The 19,015-nt window shown below is 47.5% G+C and overlaps 2 protein-coding genes across 4 annotated transcripts; one reads left to right on the top strand and one right to left on the bottom strand.

Moving 5' to 3' along the window:
• Window positions 1-248: 248 nt before the first annotated feature.
• rab5c (RAB5C, member RAS oncogene family) lies at window positions 249-4,981 on the bottom strand. 2 transcript variants are annotated; one of them, XM_037255573.1, is made up of 6 exons: window positions 4,848-4,981; window positions 2,571-2,845; window positions 2,111-2,262; window positions 1,723-1,845; window positions 1,549-1,642; window positions 249-1,231 (listed from the first exon to the last, which is right to left on the bottom strand). In XM_037255573.1, exons 2-6 carry the CDS (start codon window positions 2,737-2,739, stop codon window positions 1,095-1,097), a joined length of 675 nt encoding a protein of 224 aa, XP_037111468.1. In that variant the 5' UTR covers window positions 2,740-2,845; window positions 4,848-4,981; the 3' UTR covers window positions 249-1,094. The 2 variants fall into 2 exon arrangements, with proteins under 2 accessions (XP_037111468.1, XP_037111469.1); XM_037255574.1 differs by lacking the exon at window positions 4,848-4,981 and adding an exon at window positions 3,295-3,313.
• Window positions 4,982-5,992: 1,011 nt separating this feature from the next.
• Window positions 5,993-18,755, top strand: lasp1 (LIM and SH3 protein 1). 2 transcript variants are annotated; one of them, XM_037255572.1, is made up of 8 exons: window positions 5,993-6,333; window positions 11,177-11,271; window positions 13,752-13,836; window positions 15,129-15,236; window positions 16,660-16,753; window positions 16,840-16,937; window positions 17,053-17,231; window positions 17,269-18,755. In XM_037255572.1, exons 1-7 carry the CDS (start codon window positions 6,265-6,267, stop codon window positions 17,224-17,226), a joined length of 723 nt encoding a protein of 240 aa, XP_037111467.1. In that variant the 5' UTR covers window positions 5,993-6,264; the 3' UTR covers window positions 17,227-17,231; window positions 17,269-18,755. The 2 variants fall into 2 exon arrangements, with proteins under 2 accessions (XP_037111467.1, XP_037111466.1); XM_037255571.1 differs by having other exon boundaries at window positions 17,053-18,755.
• The last annotated feature ends 260 nt before the right edge of the window (window positions 18,756-19,015 follow it).

The raw sequence follows: 19,015 nt of genomic DNA, 5'->3' as shown, positions 1-19,015 counted from the left end.
CCGCTAGGTTTTCAGGTACCCTGAAGGCAACGCGCTTTTCCAGAGGACTGTGGGTAGTGGAGTGTTTTTGTGTTGCCTTCATTCTCCCGCTAATAAACTTTTAACATTAGAATTTAGTCCTCTTAATTCGTGAATAAAAATGGAGATTGATCTCTAAAAATGAAAGAATCTTTCATTTAAAAATAGGTGTCACTAGACTGGATGTGATCATGATTGCTTATCAGGAATTAGACACTGGGGAAAAAATATAACTTCTCCAGGTTTATTGGTAAAATTACATGTTCTTTTTTTCCACCCACCTTGTCACTCTTCTACGCATAATACAAATGAAGAAAATTGCCAAGGCAAGCAACTAGATTCACAAAGATGATGAGACAGGAAAACCCAGAGTCGAGCATCTTGATTCACAAAGACGTTGAGACAGAACCAGTGCATTTAATACCATAGATTTAGCAAACAAAATTAAGACATGGAACAAAAACAAAAAAGAAATAATGCTGAAAAAGATGGGGAAGCTGATTGCTTCTGATTGGTTATAAACTCCACAAATTAGTTGTTATTGAGGTTTAATGTTCAACCTACGCATGGGTGATGTTAATGACATTACTATTTTTATGCTTGGGTAATCTAACAATAAAAAATAAATCATAGTGATGTTATCATAACATTTGTTATTATGAGGACGATATTGCGGCTACACAGTTCTACCGAGAAGGAAGTCTGCCTGTTCGCCATCTTTTCCTGTTGCATTATTTTTCCACACAAATACAGAAACAAAATTAAGTGAGCTTTCGTGATGTGATTTTTTTTTTTTTTTTTTTTTTTTTTATAATACCACGACTGGGATGTTTGTTCCCCTACGAGTCCACCATCAAAAGTTTGGGAGGGGTTGGGGGTCGGGGTCTTTAAAAGGTGATTGGTCGCCAGGCCGATGATGTCGTCGGCCAAAGAGTTTGTAATTTCCGCCGTGTTTTGGTCCCAACGCCGTGACATTGTTTGACAGCTGGCTAATCATATCCGGTCCGCTCCATCCGAGTGGGTTAAGTGGCTGGGATCAGCTGGAGTGGAGGACGCCCCGCCCCGCCCCGTGAGGGTTAGTTGCCACCGCCGCCCCCACAACACTGGCCGCCGCCGCGACCTTGGGGTGCCGCCTCCTGCAGGTCCACACCGCCTCGGGCCCGGCCGCCACCGCCCGCCCCGCCCTGCGGCTCGTTCTTGGGGAGCTTCTTGGCTGTTAGGAATCAGTGGAGATGTTTTGTTAAAACATTTTTCACCCACACATCGTCGTCGGCACGGTGGCTAATCAACGAGAGTAAAGAAAGCCACTCAAAATCGTTTTTTCTTGATGACAAAAAAGTCATTATAGTGACAGAAAACCCTTGCATTCTTGCCGGCCAATAAAAAGCCATTGTTTCCAAATGTTGGACGTTTTTCTATTGATACAAATAGAAAACATAAATTCCATATGTGAAATACGAAATGAAATCATTTCCACCTTACTCAGGCAACTTTTCCCAAATCATATATTACAAATGCAACAACGCTTACCTATTGCCATAAAAATCTCGTTCACATTCATGGCGGTCTTAGCTGACGTCTCCATGAAGAGCAAACTGTTGTCATCTGCGTACGCTTGGGCCTCCTGAAGACAATGCATGTGAGCAATTACACCAAAAAGCAATCATCAAACCAAAACCAAACGCGTCCGTTTCCAATCTTGACCTGGAAATCGACAGCTCTCTTGTTGGGCAAGTCGGCTTTATTCCCTGCCAGAGCAATAACAATGTTGGGGCTGGCCTGTCGCTGCAGCTCTTTCACCCAGTTCTTGGCACGTGTGAAAGTGTCCTTTAGAAAAGGAGAAAAAAGTTGCCAAAACATACATACATACATACATACATACATACATACATACATAGTTATACATAGTTACACACGCACGCACGCACGCACGCGCACGCACGCACGCACACACACGTGTCTACATATCGACTACAAATGATCAAGTGAGAGCACAAAGGTCTGTAGGAATAAAGTAATCATCAACCCAAATGGGAGGACAAGGGTCAGCAAACTAATAGCTCGAGTCTGCTCGTCTGAGCTTATGGCTTACTGTGTTGGTGATGTCATACACAACAATGGCCGCCTGGGCGCCTCTGTAATACATGGGCGCCAAGCTGTGGTAGCGCTCCTGGCCCGCAGTGTCCCAGATCTCAAACTTGACCGTTGTGTCATCCAAGCATACCGTCTGCGTCAGGAAGGCCGCTACGGCGGAAGAGAAAAGACGGCCGTTATTGGACTTTTTGACACACATTTATTTCACATTCCAAAACGGTAAAAATACAAACATTTGTTGATCGGAACTATATTGTCCTGAAAACGTTGTTATGGTGACAGGCATAACCGTGATAAGAGTTTACAGGGCGGGTGGGGGCTGCTGACTCAGGTCCTCGTCACATGACAGAGGAACCCAAGCTCTCACTTCCACGGTGCAGACTTTAGAAAAGAAAAAGAGGGAAAAAAAGTAATCTTTGACCAGCACGGCCGCTGACTCAGGTGAAGATTGAACCCACCTCCGATCGTGCTCTCTTGATACTCGTGGAATTGGCCTTTGACAAAGCGTAGCACCAGGCTGGACTTGCCCACCGCCGACTCGCCCAGCAGCACCAGCTTGAACTGGCAGATTTTGTTGCTGGGCGCCGCGGCGCCGTTGGTCCGCGCGGGTCCGCCTCGTCCGGCCATGAGTGGGCCTTGATTCGGTCGGGGTGGGGGAAGGTCGACGCGGGCGGGCGGGGTGGCCGGGTTCAGTTAGGGCAGGAGCCGAAAGGAGGAAACCAAGCCAGGGCAACTGAAAAACACAAGTCGTTCCACTTCAAAAGGAGTTAACTTGACGTTGTGACGATCAGCTGTTCAGCTCCACACTTAAACACTGTCAGCGTCTGGCTGTGGGTTGTGGCCTACAACAGCGTTGTCATGTTGGATTTGTGCACATGCAAAAGTGCATCGGCGATGTCAGAATCTTAGCAACAGTTTTTTTCTGCTCTGTAGGCATATTTTAGAGTGCCGTGATGTAATAGCTGAAAGCAAGTTATGTTTTCGCTTGCATTAGCTCTGATGCTAACAGCACTGGGCTCTACGTATTACTTATCTTATTATCATCGATGCATTTTGACCGTGTCAGGCATTTTTAAACTTTCATCCATTAAAAGTGACAGACTAAATATTGCAATGTGTTCATTAAAAAAAAAAAAAAACATTTTGTGAACGATACCAAAGGAGGAGCTGGACTTAACCCACGACTTCCCCATCCTGACACCAGCAGCTTGTGAGTTTTGTGCCGTTCTGTGTTGTAACACCTACCACTCGGTGGTACAACTCAAAAAGCTACACTTGCACTAAAACGTTGCGAAACGTGGAGGCGCTCTGCAACAGGACAGGAAACGAGGGAAGTGGAAAGAAAGTGAGCAGAAAAGCGTTTTACCGCTGAGCACGGTAAAAAGTAGGGATCAACCTCGGCTGGGTCACATGGCTCCAGCGGGGAGGCGTCGAAACATGACGAAAGGTGAAGTTAAAACATCACGGCTGATGCAATCAAGTCAAAGTGCCGCTGAGCCTGGCTTAATCTTCAACATGTGATGGCAGATCACGACTCCCTCCATAAAATATTCAACAGCAGCCAATGGGGAGACTCAAGCGCACACACTGCTTGCCTTTTGGAACATTTGTAGGTTTCATGATGGATGTGTCGGACACTGAAACCACGTGACTGTCAGCCAGACCAACGGACTGACGTTTGAAATAATGCACCTCGATTGTCCCTCAGGTCAAATTATTTTCAAGGGTACCATCAGCTCAGTCAAAGTCTCTTTTATTGAAGAAGAAAAAAAAAATTTCAATTGAACCACAATTCAAAAGCAATGCCCGATTCTCATAAAATGTTCATTTACTTCTCTGGCCTCTGTGGGGTTTTCTTGCATTCAAAATTTTGGCCACGTGTGTCAAGCGCCGATTGTTTTTTTGTTTGGTTTTTGTTTGCCCCCCCTGGGATTTACAGAGCTGCTCACATCGACGGATGCTTTTTTTGGTTGTTGTTGCTTGCATCCTTAATGGACCTCCACTGGGAGATGGGTCAAAGAGGGAGAGGGAGAGAGAGAGAGAGTGGGACAAAGAGGCAAAAGAAAAGGCAGGAAGGAGGAGCTGTCAAGAGGAGGGGGCTATGATATATTCATGACGACCTCCTTCCTGTACATGATGCCGAGCCGAGAACTAACGGGTGCAGTCGCGTTTGAGGACGCGACTGACAAATATGGACAGGCTCACGATTGGCCTAAAAGGAGATGAGGATAGTATGGGACTGGCTCTGTCTTGAAATGAAACCTTTATTTACACGGCGGACAAAACGTGCAAGATGAGGCTACTGTCAGCTCCAGTCACTCTCCTGAAGCAAATGCTAGCTCGGTAGCATCATCAGCTGAGCATAACGGCGAGATATCGGAAGGAAGCTCCCACCCCCCCGAAAAAAAACTTCGCATTCCGCTTACGTTAGCAGCCTAACATCAAAGTAACCAAAACGCCGTTTCACGATAATACAAACCGGCGTTTCCTCTTGTTTGTTACTGTGGCCGAAAATTGTGTCATAAGCGGGTGCAAGATATGAAGTCGTGTCATGTTTTTTTTTTTTCCCTGGACGTTCGGTTCGGTCTCGGCTACCTAGCAAAGCAGCATCACCACTTTGACTGAGATCGCTTTTGGAACATGAGCAACGTTTAGCTCATTTTCATTTATAATTAAACGACTAGTGTTACGATCGACCCACTGGTTCGTTAGGTATTTGAATAGATTTGACTTACATCACTCTTTCTTCCTTGGCTGCTCTCATCGGCCGTCTTCTCCTTCGTCTTCTTTTTGGGCTTTGTGGCCTTTCCTTCCGGGAACCGCCCACTTTGACGTCCTGTCCGCCTGACCAATGACAGCCGTACGCAACAAGTATCGCGAGACTTTAATATTTAGGCCAAATACGTGTTTGTTTGTTTGTTTGTTTTTTGTTGATGTTGATACGTTTGGAATATTTTATTGACAACAAATCCATTCATAGTCGAACGAAAAAAGGGAAGACTTCAATGCAATGGTATCGTCGTGACATTTGAAATCAAACAAATAAGGCGGTAAATTGTCCAGTAAAAATATTCTTAAAACAAGAACAAAACATACATTTGAAATCCAACAAATACGACAGTGCATTTTCCAGCAAAAATATTCTTAAAACAAGCAAAATGTATGAAACAAAACCAAAAAGTAACAATGGTGTATGTATAACATATTCAGTCTCAACAGTATCAGTGGCTTGTCTTTGTGGAAAATAAAGAATGCGCGCAAAGTCAAAGTGTGTTTTGCCATTTTTGAAGGACTACAGCACATCTTGCAGTCCACTAACAAGAAGTCGAACAGTAAAATTCACAAGTTCAAACCGTTTGCTGTATCCCAACAACTGCGTACTATTTCTCGGAATTTACAAGTTTACTTTCCGTTTTTTCCCCCCTCCAAACCTGCACAATACATTTCCGAATTTACTGCGTGAGGGAGGATAAATAGCCACTTCTGGGAACCAATGACATGCAAACATGGCAGATGCGAGTGCAGCCAGCAGATGTCAGTGTAACCACGCGTTGTTTTGACATTCGCCGGACGTTTAAAGTGAACGTGGCAAAGGCAGATGTGCACAAATGTGATTCCTTTTTCTTTGCACGTGAGTCTTGCAATTCGATTTTCCCCAGGACGCCAACGCAACATGAGTGTTCGATTTGGTTGACGTAACGCACCACCCGTGACACAGGTTATCTAAAAACAACAAGAATTAGTCAAAGTCGTCAAAGTGCGTGATGTGACGTATTGTGTTTGATTTATGATGATATTTGACGATTATTTTTAATTGGAGGAGAGCCTCCCACGCTTGTGGAAACAGGAGCGCGCGCGCGCGCGCGCGCCGGGAGGGGCGTCGGCGACGCGCTTTCCGCGTCGGCTCGGCTCGGCTGCTGCCTCTAGTTCCCAGTGTGGACTACTGACAGCCAGCTGTGCGGCTAACACGACGACGACAATAACAGCTGCGGACCCACCGCCTTCGAACATTTAACGCTCCACTCCTCCGGTGCGCGTTTGGGAGGCGATCTAAAGCTCAAGAGAGAGAAGAGAGGAAAAAGAAGAGCGAAAAGGGCTCGTTTCGTCGTTGGTTCCTGTGCTAGCTTAGCTGAAGACGAGCATTCCTCCGACATGAATCCGCTGTGTAGCAGATGTAATCTCGTCGTCTACCCCACGGAAAAAATCAATTGTCTGGACAAGGTAAGACCACCACAATCTTTTTTTATCGTCACTACAATAACTCATATTCAATAGCCCTACTTATTCAGGCTCTTTTTTAGCTTGAAAGGGAGACACCTTGCGTTTTTTTTTTTTTTTTAGGAGGAGGAGGGGAAGGGGGGGGGGGGGTGAATGAATCGAGTAGGAAGAACCCAGAAAGGGACACGCGCGCGCGCACGCACACACACACACACACGCACAGGTATGGCTAGCATGGCCAGCTAACAGCGATCAATCGTAAACACACGGCCTCCGTTTTGAATAGGGATTTTCAAAAGTGACATTGTGCTATTTTGTTGGTTGTTTTGTAAAGCTGCTCGGCATCGTAATGGGGGAAAGCGCACACGAGCGCGAGTCTGGCTGGGGCCTGCACCTATCGAAAACGTGACGTCACCGCCATAAACCCCAATTTGTTTCCTCACCTCCAGTTTGACGTCATTTTCTTCACGATCGAACAGTTACTATGTGGTCGTTTCCTGTCAGCGGTTTCCCATGTGCCATCGGCTGCTTTTTTGCTTTTCAATATGGGACGTGTCGCACTCAGTCCCCTTGTTAATCCCGCAGATTAGTTTGCTGAGATTTGCTTTCAATCCCGTCCAGGTTTAATCTCACACTCAGGTGGCAAAATCTCATCAATTGTGGATCCGAGTGGAATATCAGTGTGAGAAAACAAACAAGCACCGTGGGATAATGCGTGAGGGGGGATATTGTCATTTTGTAGAAGGGTGCATGTCCCTTTTTGAAAGTCATCCTTAAACCATCTTTACGGTGGAGACCAGGGCCGGTTCTAGGAATGCACATAAGAGGGGGCAGTCAGAAATGTGAAGGGGGCATGTTCTTTTTTTTTTTTTTAACACATTTTTAACACTGTTAGTGTTTTCTTCACGGCAGTTGTTAGCCGTGTGTCCAGATCTCAACCTGGAGAAGTGGATTGCACTCTGTCAGGCCTCTACACTAAGACCTGTCCAGCTTGGGTGTCCCACCTGAAGATTAAAGCTTCTGCTGGTATTGCTCTTAGGGTCACTGAGGCACGCAAACCCCCTGACCACAATAAGGTGGCAATCTCTCAGGGGGGGGGAACATATAATATGAATGTTATATTAACTATTATTTGAGTTGTCGTTAATCATTAGTTATATTGCGCGCGGGTCATTACGACGAGTTTGGTGGAGTTTTTACTGCTTCTTCCAACTCCTACCGCGCTGACTGTAACTTGACACTCTCTGGCTGCGTCTTGCCTCATTTGCATACTCACAGTGATTGGATGTTTACGGAGGGGCGCGGAGTCCTGACAGCAGGCTGTGTGAGTGAGGACACACTGCACCGACATGAGAGAAGAGAGGGGGCTGATTAACGTGTTTCTATCAGCGGATTTTTCACTTCTAAAAGTTTGATTCGAGGGGGCAGGACATCTGTTTGAGGGGGCGTTGCCCCCTCTTGCCCCTGCGTAGAGCCGGCACTGGTGGAGACCACATAAGTGTGAGGCAATCCACCGACGAGTATCGATTCATTTGTTGAACGTATAAATAAAAAGATACCTATTTCAAAAAAAGATCAACATGTTCAAAGGAAGTAGAAAGATTTTTTTCTTCCCCTTGAGTCCTACATACCCTTTACAAAATGACTTGTGTTAATTAAAAGCATGACTACTCCATGGCTTTAAAGGCTCACTTCCTGTTTTGTGCCGTTTAATTTAAAGTATAACAATTCAGACGTTTCCTGTCAATGGCCATGCCTTTTGGTGTTCAACCTGGAATTTGTCACGCCCCCTCTCCTTAATCCCACAGAGAGAGAGAGAGAGAGAGAGAGAGAGAGAGAGAGAGAGAGAGATGATTCACTTGTTGAGATTTGCTTTCAGTCCCAAGGAGGAGACTGAATCGAGTGGTCAGGTGGCAGTTCTGATCAATTATGAAGCATCAGCACAAGGAACAACAAATCTCCTGGGCGAGTGTGTGACTTTACATATTGGAGAGAGTCTTTTGTTTTTCTTGAAGGGTGTTGTCCACAACTTGTGGCCCCACGCAAGCCAGAGCACGCACGCACGCACGCACGCACGCCTGCTGCAACTCCAGATGTGGGTGTGGCTTGCCTCTTGCAACTGAGCTGGAGGCCAAGTGGCCCATTTGTCTAATGGACGTGCTGTTGAAAATCAATCCCACCCTTTCTCCCAATGGCCACGTCTTTGTCGATGGACATCTGCCCTATCTCCATGAGCTAGCTCTTCTTTTCACATCCAGTGCACAGTGTACTTGTATGGCGTCTGCCTGTGCCTTATTGGAAGTTTTGGCACTCAGGCTTTGTGCAAATGCATGGGATGCGGATGTTTTGTCTGCGTTCCCCTCCCTACAATTAGAGTTGCGCTGGTTGGAATCTGGCCAGAGGTGGAGCACAGATGGAAGGAACGCGCTGTGTCAAAATGCCGCGCGGGCTCTCGTCATTTGTCAGCTCAGGTTGACTCTCCTGCTGCTGCTGCTGCTGCTGCTGCTGCTGCTGACTTGCTATTTGTGGCTACCTTCAAAAAAAAAAAAAAGAAGCTTTACCTGCCAAGCTCCTTGCTCGCCTCTACGGCGCTCCAGTCCCCACAATGGCTTGCTTGTGTGGCAGCTGCATTCCGGTCTAGCCCGAGCAGAAGGAAGGAAAGGAGCGCTGCCAAAAGACAGCAACGCTTCCTTTCCTTGGTAGTCTTAGCGACGGCAACGACGTATGTCCTAGCAGGGCTTTTTGCCTCCGAGAAAGGTCACGTTTCTGTGCCATTTATAGAAAACGGTGAGACGAGCAACGGTTTGGACCCATTTCGATTTTCCAGACGCTCAATGAAGCCTCGGCAGATTTAGCAGCGGCAGCAGGCAGTCACCTGAGTGTGAGGCTACTTCCTCATCGGAACCAGGAAGCAGTGCGACGCTTTCATAGGTCTGTGTGTGTGTGTGTGTGTGTGTGTGTGTGTGTGTGCGCGCGCTTTGGAAATAGAACATTCATCTCCCTTCCAAGTCTTGCTTGCTCCATTCGATGAACAAACTGCGCGAGTGTCCTTAAATGTGTGATCATGGGCTCGCTAAGCAGATGTCTGATCTTAGCGAACATTCAAACATTCTAAATAGGTTTTAAATGGGAGCATTTCAAAAGTCATACGTTAGGTTCTTAAAAAGTCTTGAATCTTGACTTCCTTGCAAACAGTCCGGGCACGGTGGCACGTTAGAATCATCGGCTAAAGGACTAGAATGGAGTCCCTCAAGGTTGGAGGTTTGTTATCACACCAGTGCTAGCAGCTTCACTGTCCACTATTTGGGCGATTTCCGTGAGCCTGACTGAGCATCAATGTATGTATATAACCTACATCGTGTGTATTCATACACGCATGTACGCCGCACACGCATGTGCCCTTGAGCCGTGAAGACGACGCACCGAGACGGTAGTGTTTTTTTTTTCTTCTAATGGCTGTTTCTGGCGCTCCATCTCAGCAGTGTCCTCATTTTTCCATCTCGCTGCCCAGTCACGGAAGACGGCGCTATCCGAACCATTTGATGCTCTAGCAGACTGCGCTTTCAAAAGGAAATGACGGGGGTCCGTCCGCACGCACATCTTTTGCTTCCACTTGTTTGAAACGCAAACACAATGAAGGGAGTGCCACTGCGCACGCGTGCCATGTGCCTGCCTGCCTGCCTGCCTGCCGTTGGTCATTATGCTTGATAGCGCGTGGAGAATAATATAAGGTTAAGGCCATTCCTCACAAAGCTGACATTTGTACGCACGCCTGTGTGTGGCCGGCCACTGATGCTGCCAAAGAATTTGAGCCTATTTCAAAATACTGCCAGATCATTTTAGCCCATTTCAAAATGATGTATTGGATTGGGGCAGCTAGATCCCAAAAAAAAAAAAAAAAAAAAAGTCAATCAATCGAATGACGGCAGCAACTAAATGGAAGTCATTAAGGCAACTCCTTTCTGGGCGTAGGCGCATTTCAAGTTCAGGTTGCGCTTGAGCCACAATAATGTGCCGCTTGCGGTCTGCTGTGTGGCAAGAGGAAGTGTGCATGGCGTGACACGGGCAGGTGGAACGTGGATCGGCAGGTTTTTGCAAATAGTTAACGCGCGAGCGAGCGAGCGAGCGAGCGTGCGCTGTTTGTTTTTGCCAAGATCCAAAGTACGAGCTGAGAGGATGGCTTTCCATTGGAGTTGTATTGAAAGCGCAAGCGCTACAATGGTCGCTCGCAACATTGGGGCTGTCACCAACAATGCCAACTCACTCTGGCCATCCAATGGCTGCCACACTGCTGTCTGTTCCTTCTCTCCTTGGTACTCTCCCTTCCTTCCTTCCTTCCTTCCTTCCTTCCTTCCTTCCTTCCTTCCTTCCTTGGGAGGGACACAATAGTTCCTTTTCTCCAAAGTTTGTCTTTTGCTTCTCTAACAATAGCGTTAGAGCCTGAAAGTCCATTTCTTTTTTTTGTTTTGCTCCAAATACTTGACCGCGAGTGGCTTTCAGGAAGGAGAAGTTGTCTTTTCATCTCTTGGTTGAGATGTGTGCGCTAACAAAATGCCCTCCCTGCCTCAACTGCCATTTTGAGAGGAATTTGTAGGGCAGCGCAACTGTGGTGGAAGATTTTAATTAGCAGCGACCTGGCAGATTCTGGTGCTAATGGGAGCGGTCTGAGCGTCAACTTTCCAAGGGTATTTCTATATTTTCCAGCGGCTTGCCCTGCCCTGCCCTGCCCTGCCCTGCCCTCCCAGGCTCTAAAGAGCCGCCACCGTGTAATTGGCCTGCAAATACTTTGCCATTTTCTTTGTCTCCATAACTTAACGTGTTGACATGTTTTGTTTCTCTCCCACAGTACTGGCATTCGCGATGTTTCCGCTGCGAGACCTGCAATATGTCTCTAAACATGAAGAACTACAAAGGCTTTGCCAAGAGACCGTACTGCTCTGCGTAAGTCTTCAATGCGTTTGTGCTTGTCCTGGCCTGACGTGACGTGGAGGCCCTTCTTTCCTCTTTCCCCTCCTCCCTTGTTTATCTGGGAGGGAGTGCGCCATGGCTCGCTCGCTCGCTCTCCTCGCTGACAGAAAAAGTCCTGTAATATGTGGTGTGGAAAGCGCCTCCCTCCTCGCTGGTGGGAGGGAGTGGGGTCAACAAAGGAAATTCCTAAAGTTCCTCTCAAGTGACACAGGAGGACACGGCGCTAACTAGCTTGTTCACTCATGCCGCAACACACAAAATGTGGAATCTGCGGAATCTCCCCTCTTAGAATGATGTTGTTCTTTCATTCGGCAACCGTTGCGCCGCCAAGCCATGGCGTTATCATACGGAGATTTTTGATTTTTTTTGGGATCGATTGATTGATATTTCTTCTTTCTTTATTTTGAGCCAGGGCTTGAATTGAACAACACCCTTATTTCCTTTTTCAGTCGGAGAATTTGCGAGGACTTTCGTTTTTGGCGGCTGCTTTCCCCCCCAATATGTGAGCCAGACAATAAATGCGCGCTTGTCGGGGAGGCTTTAGATTGCGGAAAAATTCCGTTTGAAGTATCCGCGCGGCTCTGCGCTACAATCAATTATGAGATTCAAGTAAATCTCTCTTTTGGTTCATGGTTGATGCAAATAAAGACATTGGAGTGCTTATGTAGCGAGCGCCATTTTAACCAAAAGAAATGATGTCAACTGAAACGGTGAGCCCGAGTTTCATCTCAATTGAGTGCTGCACTTGTTGCCTCATGAATTCACTTTCCAGGCTGCGTGGAAATGGAACGGAAGATAACAAACAAAAGATGATTTGTTAATCGGCCGTCTGCCCTGGGCAAAAATCGGGAGTAGGGAGTACAATGTCGGCTGTGCGTCTATGCTCACCTCCTCGCACGGCCCAACTTGTAACGGAGCGCCACGCGTTTGGACTGCCACAGATGTTGCGAACAGAGACGCCGTTCACTCGTGCACATTGGCGGAGCAGCGCAACGCTATTCCATGTGCACAATCCAGCCAGCCAGCCAGCCATCCATCCAATCACGCTATTATCAAACTCTGTGAAGGCTCATACAGTAGCACCTATTTGAGTGCGGCCGGCCATTTTTTGAATTCTTTTCTCTGGCTTCTCCTTTTTGTTTTTTGCTGGGCCCCTTACGCTGGTGGCGTCTGCAGCAGCCAGACTCTTCACGGCGTGTTTATTTGGCCTCTTCCCATTTGTTTAAAAGAGTCCACTTGAGCGTCAACACCGCTGCCCGCCCAAGAAACCATTTCTATTGCTTAAGTGTGCTCCATTCAAATTGAATATGCTGTGTAGTTTGGACGAGTTGATTTCAGAATGTCCGCGCGCCAATTCTTTCACGGGGATTTTCTTCTTCCGAGTGACAGGCTGCAGTCCGTCTCCTTCAAATGTTCCCCTTTGCTATTTGCAGGCCCTCCCTTCCGTTGAACGCCGCCGCCGCGTTTCCCGCTCCGAGTATGTGGACGTCGCCACTCTCCGACAGAGCATGTGTGTGCGCCCACGGTGCCTAGTATAGCTACAACACACACGTGTCGCCATTAAGCCCCCTGCTGGGCAAAGCGTCCTTCCTTTTTGCGCTTGCCATTTATGCATGTGCCTCCTACTCAAATGTGTGAGTCAATTTTACGTGACACAGTCTGACTGACGGATGCGTGTTCTTGGGACTCACCCGCACTATAACGTACGCTTGGTTGAGTGAGTGCACGCACGCACGCACGCACGCACGCACGCACGCACGCACGCAGAGCCTTCTTTTTCAAAAGCCAATGACAATGAGTCCTGCTCACTCAATTTTACAGCTCTGGCTGTAAAATAATGGCAGCAGGATTACAGGGGAATTTATTTTGAATGTGTTGTCAAAGAAAGTGTAAAGAAGCGGCTTAAATGGGCTACTCATGGTCATTGAGACCATCTATTCAAGGTGGCCCAAAACCCCGAGCGAGGCATTGTGGGGGTTGTAGTTATTTCAATTTGCCATATGTACACAGGATTGCAATTTTTTTTGGAATGCCGTTTCTTCTCTACTCTGAGGTAGAAATGAAGCTTTTAAAACCTGGGAACGTTTTTTTAAAGTCTCGTCATATGCCGTTCCTCTTCCTGCTACATCCCCGTCAATGTGCCTGTGTTCCGTGATTTTTGATTTGATTTTTTTTGCCCCCCTCTTCCACACACCTGCTTAGGAACTTTGAGGCTGCTGTTACCACGCACACACACACACACACACACACACACACACACACAGACGTACGCACCCACACTCAAGCCTCACTTCCTCTCTCTCTGGCTACCCGGGCTCCCCCGACGGCACATTGTGTGCCTGCGGTCTTCGGGGGCTCCTAGCTCAACTTTTGGACTACTGTGAATAAGAAATGCCTGTCAGTTTTGAGTACACATTGTGGGTGTTGATTGGTGCTCGGCGTGTGTTTTGCAGACACTACCCCAAGGCAAACTTCACCTGCGTGGCTGACACTCCAGAGAACATCCGCCTCAAACAGCAGAGCAAGATGCAGAGCCAGGTGAGCAAGCTCAATTCCAGATGTAGAGTTCACGCGCACGCACATAGGCAGTGCAAGGAAGTATACATATGTTGTTGGCAAAGTTCCACAAAAATGAAAAGCTCAACGTTGGGCGTGCTGAAGGCCGCTCCAGCCAGCCTGCCTGCCTGCCTGCCTGCCTGCCTGCCTGCCTGCCTGGCTTGCTCGCTTGCTTGGTGATTTAGTGGCCAGCAATCATGTTTACACATTTTATGTATGCTGCTTTGAACCGGGCAACTCCTCTTTCCTGTTGGAGCAAAATATCCATTTTAAGCAGGGCATGTGTTGTAATCAAAAATGACTCCAAAGAGACTCGAAATGACCCAGCAAACTCTTGCTCCTCCCACTTTTGGTTTCCTGTTGGATATATCAAATTGAGATGTCTTTGTCACACAGTGCAGATTACACTACATGTTGGGGGGTTGGATTATTGGGGTGAGAGCGTAATAGCCGACGGGCTGAGTGACAGATGGTGTTTTTATTCATGCATGCTCATCCTCAACAAGCGGACAGAACAGGAAAGGACAGTGACAATTTGCCCGTTTAGGGTCCAAGCCCTGACCTTGCAAGCCAGTTTGTTTGGGGATGTTCATGTGCCATGGCAACCCTATTGCTATGGAAGCTAGCTGTCACACCTCATTACAAGACTTTGCCAGGGGGGAGGGAGAAAGGAAGAACACAGAGTGAATTGTGGAGAGAGAGAGAGAGAGAGAGAAAAAGAGGAAGAAGACGACAGGCAGGCAGACCATTGGGGTTGGCTGCTAGGAAAGGAGGAGCTTGTCTTAAAGAGGCTAACATCCCCAGAATGAAGACCAAAGATCTCTCCATGGTGGGGATTCATACATATGCAGTGAAATAGGAAGGAAGGAAGGAAGGCGAACAAAAAGGAGGCGGGGAAGGAAAGCAGCCATGTGATTGGAAGAGCCAGAGAGACCAACAAAAAAAAGTTCATCTTTGCTTGATTTGACACTTGCATGCATCAGCCCTCAAGTGTCCTTACTGGGAGAGAACCCCCCCCCCCCCCCCCACCACATGCCATCTCCTGGTGCCCATATATGCTTGCCACCTTTGGAGTTGGGATTCTTATGCTCATTTATCCCACCAGAAAGCCAGTGCATTCAAATGAAAGAAATGTGCATGTTTGAAAAAGAATGTAGGTCAGCGGCCATGAATAATGTTGGATTTGAGTCTTGCTGACGCACGCACACGCGCACGTTAGCTCACTTATGTAGATGTGATGTTTGCTATGTGGTCATGTGTTCTTTTCTGCTTAGGTTCTCTACAAGGAGGATTTTGAAAAGAATAAAGGGAAAGCCTTCACCGTGGTCACAGACACGCCAGAGCTGCAGAGACTCAAGAAATCACAGGACCAAATCAGCAACGTAAGTGTCAATCTTGCAAGACTGGCTTTTGCGTCTTGCTCATCATCATCATCATCTCCTTTTTGCCTTTCTATCTGATAAAGCCAAGCGACACATAGGGTGAAGAGAACAAGTGCCCCACTCGAGAGTAGTAGAAATGATTCATAAAGGAAATTGGAAACAATTTTACGGGTCGGGCATCCGTGATTTACAATTTTTTGCTATTTGTGTCTGGGCTTGGTCACTAACTACTGTGAATAGTATGCGTTCGCTGCAGTACAGACCTTTTTTTGCTCAGTGTCCCGCATCAAGAGCCATTAATTAGCCTCTAAATAAGAGCAGTGAAGTAAAAAGAGGCATGCACGCACGCACGCACGCACGCACGCACGCACGCACGCACGCACGCACGCACACACACACCGCTTGGTCTCATGTTCTGCCACTGACTATTCCCACGGGAATGGCACACAGCGCACGTGACGACGCAGTCGGAAGTGGAGGCTGTTGGTAAAAGGTGCATTACAGAAGGGGGCGAGCTGAGATTGAGGCGCCGGCCGCATCTGCTTGCAATCACTCCCGTCCCGTGGAATGCCATCCTGTGTCCCGCATCTTCCATTCGCCACCATTGAGGAGCGCGGGCAAGGCCGCTTCCTGTAAATCAGACTGCTCCTCAAAAGGGGAATGAGCCATCGCATCGCAGCAGCAGCAGCAGCAGCAGCAGCAGCATATTGCACTTGAGAGCATTGTTCTGTCCATCACTCGGCCCGCTCCAAATGGACTCGTCGTCGCCGCCGCTAAACACAGTGGGCCCCTTTGATAGCGCCTGCGAGCCGAGCCATAAATCTTGACCCGGCCGGGAGTGCAGCGAGTCAGTCTGTTGACAGGCCTCTATTCATGAAGGGCAAGGCGTCGTCATTTTATTTATTTATTTATTTATTTTCTTCCGTCGCCTTCACCTGCTTGTGTCGGCGGCGGTTGCTAGGCAATAGCGCTCGCCGGGTTTCCTGCCGGCCAAGATGTCACATCCTGTCTGTCAGCTTGTGGAGGTCGGAGGTGTTATTGCACTCCGCGACATCCCCACCCACACCCATCACGGCTGCAGGCATGTTGCAACTGGGAGACCCCTGGTGGTTAGAAAGTCAACTGCATTGTCTCTGTGCCATAGTGAACACAGTGCATTTAACCCCATTTTATTTTCTTCACAAGTACTAGTACTTTACAATGATTTCAAATACTATGAGTAAAAAAATGGTCCTCCTTATAAATACTTTAGTGACTATTTTATGAAAAACTCCTTAAGTACACGGTGAGTCTTTTTTTTTTTTTTACATTTTTTATCGAAACACAAATGTCACCTGAACGACTGTATGAAATAGTTATAAAGTAAGGGAAGGCAGCTGTAAGAGAGAAAAGTCAACTCGGCAAATGGTTTTCTCCCCAATAGATCAAGTACCACGAGGAGTTTGAGAAGAGCAAGGGTTCACATGTCCATGAGGAGAGCAAGACTCCGCATCCACAGCCAAGCAGCCCTGCCCCAGGTAGTCAGTCCTACTGCAAAAGCACTTGCAATTGGTTCCAATGGCAACCACCGCTGACGGCCATCTTGTGGTGTTTTTGTGTTCAGCCGCTTACCAGCCCGTGGCCGCCTCTCAGAACTACCACTACGATCCTACTCCTGAGCCTGTGCGCCCGGCAGCTGCCGCACCGCCTTCCAGCGCTGGGGTACGTCACCCTTGGCTTGGCTCGGCCCCAAACAAACACCCGTTTTATTTCAGACGAGTGCAGTGTCGCCCCAATCTTGTTGAAACGTCAAAGGGCGGGCTGTGTGGGTCCACAGAAGCGGTACCGGGCGGTGTACGACTACGCCGCCGCCGACGAGGACGAGGTCTCCTTCATTGACGGCGACGTGATCGTGGACGTGCAGCAGATCGACGAAGGCTGGATGTACGGCCGGGTGGAGCGCACCAATCAGCAAGGGATGCTGCCCGCCAACTACGTGGAGGCCATCTGAGAGAGAGAGAGAGAGAGAGAGAGAGAGAGAGAGAGAGAAAGAAGAGGTAGAGAAAAGGGAGGGAAATGAGAAAAAAGGAAGAAAAAAAAAAAAAGACCAGTGCCATTTCATCTTTAACGCCGCTTCTCTTGATTTGCCCCCCCACCCCCCTCTCCCCTTTCTCGCTGTTCAGCTCGCTAACCTCAAGCCTTCTTCTGTCTTAACTTTTTCTTGTCTGTCTGTGCTGATGTTTGGATGTCACTCATCTACGTCTCTTCCACCTATAGCACTTAAAATCCCCCCCCCCCCCCCCCCCCCCCCCCCGGTGCAAATATTTGGAAAGTCCCTCATCGTGCGCTCGCCGATGTTTCTTTGTGTACGCGTGTACATTTTCCTTTCCATGACTGGAAGAAAATTTCACCTCAGTTGCGTCTACATTCCTTTGCTCTTTGAACCCTGGGATCAGCAGCCAGCTGTCCATCCTAACAGAGTGTTTTACTCTTAATATATTTATAGACCCAATGTGATGCGCTGCATTGTGGGTAATGTTGTTCGACTGGAATCCGGAGCTCCTGCCGCTCTCGTCGGCATTTTGTTTGTTTTTTGTTTTAATGTCGGGCAGACACAAGAGGGATCAGGGATAAGTTGGGGAACGTTTGCATGTGGGCGCATGCCTGACTTCCCTCCCCTTTTGCCCCAACATTTGCGTACACAGCACAACTCTGTATTCTGACACTTTTAAACCTTTTATTCCACCGCTTCAACAACATTCCAATCTTTATTTTTCTGTTAGATGTGAAAGAATGTCTTATCGATCCTCTCCTATCTTGTGCTCCTTTTTCCTTTGTTCGCCTTTTTTCTTTTCTTTATCGTAAAATGCTTCTTTTGAACAGGACAAATTGTCATGTGTACGAAATAAATAAACCAGCAACGCAATTGATGAAGGTGGAGGAGTTTATATCAAATGCAAACAACAGCAAAAAAAGAGGTAGTGGCAGTCGGATGAGGAAGCAGTGCAGTGGTGGAGCGAGCGGAACGCGTACGCCTGATATCACCAAAAAGGGCACCGTTGGTTGGGGGCCGCCACGCTTTTCTGCCGTTGCTCTCTCGACGTAGCTAGCGGACATTTCTACAATCGGGTATCGTAATAGGCGTCGTCAGTCTTTACTCACAATTTATTTGATGGTTTGTTTTTGGGCCCTCTTCCGCTCTATCTCGTCCAAGTTATCCCGTCCTCGCCTCTACCGAGCCTTCTCCATCTGTGCTTCTGACCCGTCATTCCATGCTTCTCATCATCGCCGCTTATATGTACACGTCATCATAGGAATCTTGTAATCGCGCAGGTGGAAGCTTGCAGACCAGTTTTGTGCATCTTGTTTTTTTAATGTCATTTTTTAAGGAATAAAGATAGCATATGCATATTGACACGTTTTAAAAAAAAAAAGTACAAGACATTGTCAGATGTTAGGACCAGATATCATCTCGTGTCACAGCACTTCAAACTGTACTTAATGATTCTGCAGATTCAATAAAAGTCATTTTTCTCAAGACTCTGGTTGACTGACTTCCCTCTGTCCGAAGTTCATGATGCGCTGTGGCGACCCCTACTGGGGTAAGCAGAAAAGAAAAGCGTTTTCTTCTTGAGGGAAATATCTTCATCGCCACCTGGCGGACTTACCCTGCAACGACACCTTAGCCGTGTGTTCCTCTTTATTCAATGAGTATTAAATGCACAATAACACATTGTGATTATGAGGAACCCCCATAAACACATTCATCAAAACGGATTCAAGACCTTTTAAAATACGTG

The sequence above is a fragment of the Syngnathus acus genome, chromosome 8 (genome assembly GCF_901709675.1).
Source record: "Syngnathus acus chromosome 8, fSynAcu1.2, whole genome shotgun sequence".
In the NCBI taxonomy this organism is placed as follows: domain Eukaryota; kingdom Metazoa; phylum Chordata; class Actinopteri; order Syngnathiformes; family Syngnathidae; genus Syngnathus; species Syngnathus acus.
This window is presented reverse-complemented; position numbering and strand designations above follow the sequence as displayed.

Excerpts from the sequence above, each read along its gene's own strand:
- rab5c (XM_037255573.1), bottom strand. The coding sequence starts at position 2,739 with ATGGCCGGACGAGGCGGACCCGCGCGGACCAACGGCGCCGCGGCGCCC. Across the intron at positions 2,263-2,570 it reads TCAAGAGAGCACGATCGGAG|CGGCCTTCCTGACGCAGACG; the intron begins GTGGGTTCAATC and ends CTTCCGCCGTAG. Across the intron at positions 1,232-1,548 it reads CGAGATTTTTATGGCAATAG|CCAAGAAGCTCCCCAAGAAC; the intron begins GTAAGCGTTGTT and ends GATTCCTAACAG.
- lasp1 (XM_037255572.1), top strand. The coding sequence starts at position 6,265 with ATGAATCCGCTGTGTAGCAGATGTAATCTCGTCGTCTACCCCACGGAA. Across the intron at positions 6,334-11,176 it reads AAATCAATTGTCTGGACAAG|TACTGGCATTCGCGATGTTT; the intron begins GTAAGACCACCA and ends TCTCTCCCACAG. Across the intron at positions 16,938-17,052 it reads CACCGCCTTCCAGCGCTGGG|AAGCGGTACCGGGCGGTGTA; the intron begins GTACGTCACCCT and ends GTGGGTCCACAG.